Genomic DNA, 11,125 nt, shown 5'->3' with positions numbered 1-11,125 from the left:
CAGCTTTAGCATCATTCCTTCCAAAGAAATCCCAGGGCTGATCTCCTTCAGAATGGACTGGTTGGATCTCCTTGCAGTCCAAGGGACTCTCAAGAGTCTTCTCCAACACCACAGTTCAAAAGCATCAATTCTTCGGCGCTCAGCCTTCTTCACAGTCCAACTCTCACATCTTACATGACCACAGGAAAAACCATAGCCTTGACTAGACGGACCTTTGTTGGCAAAGTAATGTCTCTGCTTTTGAATATGCTGTCTAGGTTGGACATAACTTTCCTTCCAAGGAGTAAGCGTCTTTTAATTTCATGGCTGCAGTCACCATCTGTAGTGATTTTGGAGCCCCAAAAAATAAAGTCTGACACTGTTTCCACTGTTTCCCCATCTGTTTGCCATGAAGTGATGGGACCGGATGCCATGATCTTCGTTTTCTGAATGTTAAGCTTTAAGCCAACTTTTTCACTCTCCACTTTGACTTTCATCAAGAGGCTTTTTAGTTCCTCTTCACTTTCTGCCATAAGGGTGGTGTCATCTACGTATCTGAGGTGATTGATATTTCTCCCGGCAATCTTGATTCCAGCTTGTGTTTCTTCCAGTCCAGCGTTTCTCATGATGTACTCTGCATAGAAGTTAAATAAGCAGGGTGACAATATACAGCCTTGACGTACTCCTTTTCCTATTTGGAACCAGTCTGTTGTTCCATGTCCAGTTCTGACTTGCTTCCTGACCTGCATACAGATTTCTCAAGAGGCAGGTCAGGTGCTCTGGTATTCCCATCTCTTTCAGAATTTCCCACAGTTTATTGTGATAAAATATTAGAATCAAATAAATAATAAAATATTAGAATAAATCAAATGCAGGGATATGTTAAGAAACATACTACACTATGAAAAAGTGAGATTTAAATCAAGAAAGCAAGGCTAATTCAATACTTTGAAATCAATCAATGTAATCTACTGTAATAGCCTAATAAAAAACACATAGTCATACCAACTCATGCAGATAAGGCATTTGACAAAATGCAACATCCAGTCATGAGTTTTAAAAAGTCAATACACTAGAAATAGAGGAAACTACCTCAACTTGACCAAAGGCATACATAGCTAACATAATGATGAGAAATTGAAAGTTTTTTCCCCTAAATTCAGGAATAAGGTAAAGATGTTCACTCTCAATAGGCCCATTCCCCATGATACTTAACATCGTAGCCAGAACAATAAACAAGGTAAAGAAATAGATTTGAAAGGAAGAAATAAAATTCTTTCTACTCAACAAAATCTTATACTTCTTACATTCAGCTATAAATCATTACTTAAATTTTAACTTCTGCTGGGCAAAGGCATTAATGAAAAAAAGTTGAGAAACTATCTTCCTATGTGTATATATTTGGAGATAGATATTTATAGATATTAAAATTTGTTTAATAAAAGCTGATTGGAAATTTTACATTGACTGGCAAGAGAACTGAAATAGCTAAATAAGTTTGAGAAAGAAGAACAGAGTTGGAGGAATCACATAATTTTAAGACTTAGTATAAAGCTATGGATATTGGTGGAAAAAGACGTCCATCAGTGAGCAGATAGACAGCATGAAAGTATACTCACAGATACGGGTGACTGATTTTTTGCAAAGGTTCAAAGGCAACTCCATGGAGAAAGGATGGTTTCTTTAACAAATGGTGTGGGAGCGAATGAACATCCATATGCAAGATCTGAGCCTTGACTTCAGCCTCACACATTATACAAAATTTAACTCATCAGGTATTCTAGGCCTAAATATAAGAGCAAAAATGGTAACCTTTAGAAGAAAACAGAGGAAACATCTTCATGACTTGGAAATAGTTTGTAGACATTACACCAAAAGCACAGTCCATTAAAAAAAAAAATTGCTAAATGGGGGCTTCATCAAAGTTAAAGGCTTTTGCTTCCCAAAATACTACTAAAGAAAGACAGGCTACAGACTGGGAAAAAAATACTTGCCACTGAGATACTGACAGAGGACTTGTGTTCAGGATATATAAAGAACTCTTAAAACTCAACAGTAGTTTAAAAATAGGCCCAAGACTTGAATTTCACCACTGAGATTGTGCAGATGTGAAATATGTTCAACATCATTAGTCATTAGGGAAAACCAGTTAAAACCATGAGGAGATTCCGCTCTGTATCTGATTGAATAGCTCCAGTGAAAAGTACTGACAGTACCGTGTCTGTCAAGGATGGGGCACAGCTGGCATTTTCCTGTTGTTGGAGCAACTGCAAAATGGTGCAGCCACTCTGGAAAACATTTGGGAGTTTCTTCTGAAGTTAAACATACACTGACCACATGTCCCAGCAGTCTCACTCCTGGGTGTCTAGAGAAATGGAACTCAGGTTCACATAGAAGCCTGTGCACAAATGTTTAGCAACTCTGTTTATGATCACAGAGTATTGGAAACAACCCAGATGTCCTTCAACAGGTGAATGGAGAAAGAAACTTCGATGCGTTTGTACAGCAGAATATTTCTCAGCAAGAACAAAGGTACCAACTGTCATCCCTTACAAGTTGGGTGGATGTCACAGGCATTATGCTGAATCAAAGAAACCTGTTTGAGAAGGTTCCATGCTGCATCTTTCCAGTTAGAGGACTGTTTCCAAAAGACAAACCTATCGTGGAGAACACCTCAGTGGTTGCCTGGGTGGGGGAGGGAGGGTGCACAGAGAAGCCCTGGAGAGTGCCATGGGGTGATGGAGCTGTTCTGAACTCTGACTGTGGTATTGGCTACACAAATCAGTATATGTGTGTTAATACACATGGAGCTATCCACCAGAAGGAAGAAACACTCAACTTTTTTGTATGTCAGTTCTTTTAAAACGCTGGATTGGCTGGGTTGCTTTGCAAGCAGGCTGCCTTGTAAAAATAGCTTGTAAGTCCCTGTGGGTCACCTCAGGGAAGAATTCCTGGGGGAACAGGCCAGCTCACCCTGAAGGTAATTCTGAGCAGGTCCCTACTTGGATCTCCCTCACTTTTAAGAGGACTATGTGATCCTTCCCTATCAGAAGGTGCTGGAGATATAATCAGGCCACTGCCCGAGGATTGCTGCAGCTCTCTTCCTGGCAAGGCCACTAGACCCCACTGTCTGAGAGATCCAGCTGTGTCCTCCTGTGTGAGAGGTCAGAGCAGTCTGGGAATTGGCCTGAGATCAGCCCAGGCTCTTTGAAGAGTTTGTGGTCCTAATGTTTGCTAGTTGGTGTTTCTTCTGTTGTTCAGCCAGTCAGTTTTGTCCAGTTCTTTGTGACTCTATGGACTGCAGCACACCAGGCTTCCCTGTCCTTCACCATCTCCTGGAGTTTGCTCAAACTTACGTCCATTGAGTTGGTGATGCCATCCAACCATCTCATCCTCTGTTGCCCTGTTCTCCTTCTGCCTTCCGTCTTTCCCAGCATCAGAGTGTTTTCTGATGAATTGAGTCTTCACGTCAGGTGACCAAAGTATTGGAGCTTCAGCTTCAACTTCAGTCCTTCTAATGAATATTCAGGATTGATTTCCTTTAGGATGGACTGGTTTGATTTCCTTGCTGTCCATGGGACTCTCAAGAGTCTTCTCCAGCACCACAGTTTGAAAGCATCAGTTCCTCAGTGCTCAGCTTGCTTTGTGGTCCAATTCTTACATTGATACATGACCACTGGAAAAAATAGAGCTTTGACTAGATGGGCCTTTGTTGGCAAAGCAATGTCTCTGCTTTTACTGTGCTGTGTAGGTTTGTCATAGCTTTTCTTCCAAGGAGCAAATGTCTTTTAACTTCATGGCTCTGGTCACCATCTGCAGTGATTTTGGAACCCCAAGAAAATAAAGTCTGTTACTATTTCCATTTTTTCCCCATCTATTTGCCATGAAGTGATGGGGCTGGGTGTTGTGATCTTAGTTTTTACTTCTAGGCCCCCTTTATTATGGTGGCTTCATTCTGGCGAGAGTCGGATGGTAAAATTTTGTTTTTTAAGATTTTCACTTCCTTTTTTAAAAATTTTATTTGATTTTTGACTGTTGCTGCGTGCAGACTTTCTCTAGTTGTGGCATGCCGAGCTCCTTGCCATGATGGGTGCTCTGCAGCATGTGGAATCTTCCTGGACCAGAGATTGAACTCGTGTCCCCTGCACGTGCATTCTTAACCACTGGACAACCAGGGAAGTCAGCAACTAAAGTTTTGATGATAACATCATTTTCTGTTCGTTTGGCTTGGGATTGTTTTAGAGCACTTTCAAAACCATGATTGCATTTGGTCCTCACAGCAGCAGTGTTGTACAGACTCATCAGGATCAATCTTCCCCATTGCAGAGATGAAGCCAGAGAGGTTGGGCAGCTTGCCTGGGGACTCCCAGTGATGGGGCAGACTAGAGCCTTGGGCTCTCTGCCTTGTGGGGGAACTTCTTCACACACCCAGAGGCTGCCACCACAGGACTTCCCCATTTGCTACAATGCAAAATGTCTCCATGGTTTGAATGTCTGTGTCCCCTAAAATTCATATGTTGAAACCTAAACCTTACAACATGATGGTGTTTGGAGACAGGGCTTTTTGGACTTGATTAGGACATGAGGGTGGGGCCCATCATGAATGGGATTCGTGCCCTTCTAAGAGACCCCAGAGCTTCCCTGGTGGCTCAGCATCAAGAATCCACCCACCAGTGAAGGAAATGGGAGTTTGACCCCTGATCTAGGAAGATCATATGCCATGGAGCAACTAAGACCGTGCACCACAGCTATTGAGCCTGTACTGTAGGGCTCACAAGCCCTGGAGCCTGCACGCCACGACAAGAGAAGCCACCACAGAGAAACGCACATACTGGAACTAGAAAGTAGCCCTTTCTCCCTGCAAGTAGAGGAAAGCCCACGCAGCAGTGCAGACCTGGCACAGCCAATAAATATACAGATAAAATTATTTTTAAAAAGAGAGAAACCCCAAAGAGTTCCCTTGCCAATTCTGCCCTGTGAGGACCCAGTGAGACCCACTGAACCAGGAGGGTGCTCACCAGATATGGAGTCTGCCAGCGCCTTTATCTTGGACTTCAACCCACAGAACTGCGAGAAATCAACATTTTTTGGTAACCCCTTTGGCCTGTGGTACTTTGTCATAGCAGCTCAAACAGGTGATGTCCAGTATGTAGACCCTGCTCTGCTAACCCAGAGCCCCAACCCTCCCTGCCCAGGGACAGGGGAAAGCTCTGGTTTATGTCCTCTGCACCCCTTAAATACCTGATGTCCCCCCCGAACCTCCACTTCCTTGGCAGGGACGGGTGGTGATTATTATTATTGTTGTGCCGTGCAGAGCGTCGTGAAGGACGGAGGTTGTATGTATAAGCACCTGGTATCACAGCATGGCCTGCCCGGGCCTGTTCCCTCACCGGGAGTGTGGCCCCCGAGAAACCACTGTGTGTCACCCCCCAGGGCGGGCGTGCTGTTCTGACCTCAGTGCTGCTCTCGCTCCCCCGTCTCTGCAGACCTATGTGTCCCAGTGGCCTTGGACGCTCCTGCTCCTGGCTGTCAGCGGCTTCTGTAACTTTGCCCAGAACGTCATCGCCTTCAGCATCCTCAACCTCATCAGCCCTCTGAGCTACTCAGTTGCCAACGCCACCAAGCGGATCATGGTCATCACAGTGTCCCTGATCATGCTGCGGAACCCCGTCACCAGCACCAATGTCCTGGGCATGCTGACGGCCATCCTCGGAGTCTTTCTGTACAACAAGGTGAGTCTGGGCTGGGGGAGGCTGTCCCCTTGACACCCAAGAAGGCACCAAGCATTGGTGGAGAGGATGGAGCCTCACCAGGAACTGAGAGGCAGGGGTTCCAGCTCCCAGCTTTGCCACTACCTGGTTTACGGTCTTGGCTCCGCTCCCTCCACCCTGGGCTTCCGTTTTCCCTCACGGATGCCCCAGGCTCACGCCTCACTCTGTTTTGGCTCAGTTCTACCGCAGCTCTATTGGGAATTTCACTCCTTCCTTGCGAAGGTTCTGTGTATTCCCGTGAAGCTGTGGGATGGCTGACAGGGAGGGCTGCTCCATTAACCGTTCAGTGAGCGTGCCCCAGCTCCACTCGGGGTGACACTTGTGTCACCTTGAAGGCCTCTTGGCCATGAATCTCGAGCCCCTGCTGTGTCCTCTGCGTCCCAGGCATGAAGCTGATGGCGTCACTGCTTTTTTGACCTTGCAGACCAAGTATGACGCGAACCAGCAAGCCCGGAAGCACCTCCTCCCCGTCACGACAGGGGACCTGAGCAGTAAGGAGCACCACCGGAGCCCCCTGGAGAAGCCCCACAACGGCACGCTCTTTCCCCCGCACAGTGACTACCAGTACGGCCGCAACAACATCTTGACAGATCACTTCCAGTACGGCCGGCCGAGCTACCCAAACTCATATACTTTGAACCGATATGACGTGTAGAGCCTAGCGAGCTGGGCAGGACGTTCTTCCAGTCCTCCCCTCCATCCCCGCCCCCAGCAGCATCAGAAACTCCTGACCACCAGTGAATGTACAACCCAGCCACGGGGGGATGGTGCGGAACCAGCAGAAGACCCTGGGGTCCCTGGCCCCCAGCCCGCCCAGGGGCAGCAGGAAGCAGACCCTGCCGTGGGGACCACCCCTGATCTCCGGTGTTTCACGCCCTTTCTTCCTGGAGCCTTGTCTTCTGAGGGCGGCATCACTCTGGAAACCCTGTCTAGGTTTTTACCTTTCTGTGTAGACTTATTTCCCCAAGTCTGTTCTTCAGAGTTCTTTTTCTGCTTTCCAGCCAGGACCCTCTCTGGAAAGGACACAGACCTCAGAGCGGGCGAAGTGTGCTTTGCAGGGAGGGTGGCAAGGAAAGGACCCTAGGGTGGTGCTTTGTGACTGGCCACTTTCTCAGGCAGGCACAGGACTGAAGCAGGTGTGGAGCAGAGGAGTGCAAGGGTTACGAAAACCTCTCCAGCCACAAAGGTAGACTCAGCTTTGGGTCAGCCCCATGACGGTTTGCAATTCTGGCCAACGTCCCTCAATGCAGAGCAATTGCAATTAGCACTGAATCCTTACAGCCTAATTCTCTGACCCGCAAGTCAGAGATGGTGTGCCGACCGAAAGGGAAGGGCTGCTGCTGACTCCTGACTCTCTTCCTTTGCTGGAGTGGAACGACCCTCCTCTCGGAGCAGCGAGAAGGATCGTTCGAAATCATGTTCAGCATTTCAAGCTCAACCACAATACTCAATTTGTTCTCATGAGCCTTCAATACCCTGTGCTTAACAGGGTGTCTGGTGAGATGTTGGTTTTATGAGGATCTTGCATTTTTCTAGGGCATATTTTGTAGTTGTCTGTGTTTTTCGCCTCGGTCCCCCACCCCTCACCCCCCTCTTAGGGGATGCAGGATGCATGCAGATTGGCTTATGGTTGGAAACCCCTTTGGTTTTTAAACGTTTAAAAACAAGAAAGGTTGCTGGCGATGCCTGTCTCAGCACATGTCTGCATTTAGTAGGAAGGAATGAAGTGTTCTGAAGCGCTTTTCTAGTGACCACAACCTCTGAAAGTGAGATTAATCAAGAAGGTCATCTCCATACTTTTGTGTCACAGAGCTTGGCGCTCTGATTCTGTTAGCTGCTCTAGCGATGTTTCCGTCAGGATCTGAATCATGTCCCAGGGAAGGGGCAAGCACCAGGCTAGGATTTGGTTTGCCAAATCGGTCTTTGGTCAAGAAGTTTGCGTTTTAGCAGAATCACATCACCAGGAAGATTATGTGAGCTCCGAGGGTAACCCGTGTGCTGAGGTCCAGGTTGGGACACTGGCATAAGAGATTGTGGCCTCAGAGAGGACCCTCCCTTGACTGCTGGCTGCCTTCTTCCTTCTGCCCTGCACCTAGCCTCTTCAGCAGGCACTTGGCTTGATCAGCAGATGGGACCTCGGGTCACCTTTTACCTTCTGGCATGTGAGATGGTTCTCTGCTCCGAGAGGAAGTGCCAACCATTGCTTATGCTCGACTCCTGTTTGTTTTTGATGATGGGAACTTTGTACCTAGGGGTTACATTTTGTCACTCCTGGATGGGCCGCTCCTGGAGAGGTCATGAGGTCGCCTTCTGGCTTGTTTAGTACCACTGGCCTCAGGAGAACCCATTTGGTGTTGGCTTGCTTTTTCCTTACTTTGGCCTCAAGTTCTGAGACTACGTTGTGCGAAACAGGAAGGGGCCGTCCTCAAGGATGTTTTCGTGAACTTGCCGAGTGCCTTCACCAGAGGCAGGAGTTGGACCTGCAGTTGGTCCACAATAAATGGAGATAGTTTTGCATGGCAAAGAGATTACAGTAATTGTCTTTATGATAGGAACTGATTCCTTGAACATAAAATTGAACTCCAAAATGAATTATGCTTCTCTGCAGGTTTAATGAAATTTCTGAGGTTGCTGGAATTTGTGTATTTGTTTTTCTAAAGCAAGATCTGCTGGTGAGGGGAGATACCTGACTGGTTTCTTTACGGTTTATAAATGAATAAACAAATATTTAGTTCTGTACATAAATCTACAGTGAGTACATACACTGGAATGAGACAATCATATTCGATCAGATCAGAAGACAAAGACATACTTTTGAGACTTGAAAGTTCAGAGCGGACGTTGACCTCCTGAAGGTTTTCCAGCCACTTGCTGCCCTGGCTCAGCCCCCACTACTCCTCCTCTCACATCCACATTTGCAGTTGGGTTGCTTCACCCTCCTCCCTGCTGGGGTTTGTAACAGCAAATTTAGCTCACCCATCCACGGTGTGGTCTGCAAAACTAATTCAAACCCAACCCCTTCATTTTACAGAAGGGGAAACTGAGGCTCAGAGGGCATTTTTAAATAGTGTTTGTTCACTATCTTGAGACTCAGTGTAGAATTTTTAAGCACCTTATTTTAAGTCATTCATTATTTGGAAAAATCAAACCCCTATTACAAAGGAGAGAAGTCAAACAGGTTCAAATGAAGAAGCACCTGGAATTTCTGAACTCTGCTGTGTATGTAGCACGCATCGCACAGCAGGTCCTGTGTTATCACTGGGACATAACCAGACCTGGATCCCTTAAGGTCTAACAGCCTTAAGGCAGAGAACATTAAATTATTGAAGAATCTGAAAATCGTGAACTCTTTATGTCACCGTGTTTTCAGGACTTTTCATGCTATAGACTGTTCTGCAGGAATGATACTGTGTATATTCTTGGATGGCATTTACCAAAAATAAATGATGGTCTCCAGGGAATTAAGATTGGTCCCAGTTTGTCGGTGAAGGGCCCCTTCTGAGTCAGTCTGTCATCAGCGTGTCCAGCCACAAAATGTGTAAGAGGCAGAAAGAACACACCAACTTGGTTCCCACATCCAGGTATATTGCAACCTTTTTATTTTTTCTGAGCCCAAATTTAGATGTGTGATCTATGGATTTGTGAGACAGTAGGATAAAAGTAGAAATCACAGCATCACAGTTAATGACGTGTCTTTATTGAACAGAGTAACATGGAAAATCCAAGAATGTTGCAACAGCTATGCTTATCCAGCATCTGTGTGAAGGAATAATAGTGAGTACCTGATACATGTGGGCTTTTTATACACACTCTACAAACGGTTACCCTTTGCCTTGCTACAGATGAAAATGGGGCCCAGACGGGTTAAGTAATTTGTCCAGGATCACACAGGTACTGCATTTCCCCCCATATCACTCAGAAACCACTGCCAACAGTTTCTTTTCATCGCAATGGATAGGTAAGTTTCTTCTAAAACAGTTGCCTACATCCTTCTGTTCAGTGATTTACTGAGTGCTTGCTGCTAAGCTGCTAAGTCACTTCAGTCGTGTCCGACTCTGTGCGACCCCACAGATGGCAGCCCACCAGGCTCCCCCGTCCCTGGGATTCTCCAGGCAAGAACACTGGAGTGGGTTGCCATTTCCTTCTCCAATGCTTGAAAATGAAAAGTGAAAGTGAAGTCACTCAGTCGCGTCCGACCCTCAGGGACCCCATGGATTGCAGCCTTCCAGGCTCCTCCATCCATGGGATTTTCCAGGCAAGAGTACTGGAGTGGGGTGCCATTGTGCTTAGGTGGTGCCCAAAACAGGAAACAAATAAGCCTCCTGCCCTCTGAGCACTCAGCTCAATTTCTAGATGTGTGACTAAGGAGCACACAGGTGCTGTGTTAGAGGTGGGGGAGAAAATGCTAAAGTGCAGGGTTATTTGAGGGGCACGTGGGCATGTGCTGACATACATTTTCAATTCATAGAATATTTTATCCACACATTTTTTGATACACATGTCTCATTTAACTATCAGAACCCAAAAGACAGATATTAGCCCCATTCTACAGAGGGAGATGGCAACAGAAAGTCAGGCTTGGCCCACTGAACAGGGCTGGAACCCAAGTGTCAGACTCCAGGCCCAGGGCCCTCTGCCCTGCAAAACAGCCTCAGTAAGTGAGCAGTTCTGTTTTTTGTCACCTTTGCCTCACACAGTCAAAGGTACATCCTTTCATTTCGCTCGCCTGGGCCCCCTGTGACAGGAAGACCCTGGAGGAGCCCTGATGGCCAGGTGACCAAGCAGCTTGGCAGCTGTCTGCTGCAGTTCCACGCGTAGTGCCACCGTCTTGTGAGTCAGGCAGAGCCAGGTTCAAGGATGGCCTCCTTGCTCGGACCCCAGAGCTGGAACCCCTCTTCAGAGATGTCCTCTCTCAGACACTGGAATCTTCCTTTGTCACCCCAGGGCAGCTCCTTTGTGACTAGAGGTTGGTTTGGTGACAGGCAATCAGGCCCAAGGAATGCTCATTGTCTAGGACATGAAAGGATCTTCTCAGTTCCCACAAGACATTCTTCCTGCCGTGGCTTCAGCTTGTTGACCACACAGCGTTCAGTTATTGCAGATGAGGCTATAGCCACACAAAGCTTTGGCTTTATTGAAACCATGGATCTAGATGGGCCTAGATTTCCTCAGTCAGCCACTACTTTTTTTAATAACAATTTTTATAGTCTACATATAATTTTTTAAGTTTGGAAAAAAATATTAAAGCCAAATATACAGAGGTCAAAAAGAAAGAGACAGAGAAAACAACTGGTTTTATATAGATATAAAGGTGCTTGTGAACAGTTGATCTCTGGAAAGGTACACAAGAAGCTAGACATAGCCGTTGCCTTTAA

The 11,125-nt window shown here is 46.5% G+C and overlaps 1 protein-coding gene across 1 annotated transcript in view; it reads left to right on the top strand.

The window, feature by feature from the left end:
* The window catches only part of SLC35E1 (solute carrier family 35, member E1), a gene marked incomplete at its 5' end in the record, with an annotated part of 19,046 nt that extends 9,624 nt beyond the window's left edge, over window positions 1–9,422 (top strand). Inside the window, 2 exons of the mRNA XM_010845672.1 lie at window positions 5,466–5,711; window positions 6,175–9,422. Coding sequence (XP_010843974.1) covers window positions 5,466–5,711; window positions 6,175–6,405 — 477 coding nt within the window. The remainder of the gene's footprint in view (window positions 1–5,465; window positions 5,712–6,174) is intronic.
* Window positions 9,423–11,125: the final 1,703 nt, after the last annotated feature.

The sequence above is a fragment of the Bison bison genome, unplaced genomic scaffold (genome assembly GCF_000754665.1).
Source record: "Bison bison bison isolate TAMUID 2011002044 unplaced genomic scaffold, Bison_UMD1.0 scf7180017864221, whole genome shotgun sequence".
In the NCBI taxonomy this organism is placed as follows: Eukaryota; Metazoa; Chordata; class Mammalia; order Artiodactyla; family Bovidae; genus Bison; species Bison bison.
Note: the sequence above shows the minus strand (reverse complement) of the source record. Positions and strands in the feature narration are given on the sequence as shown.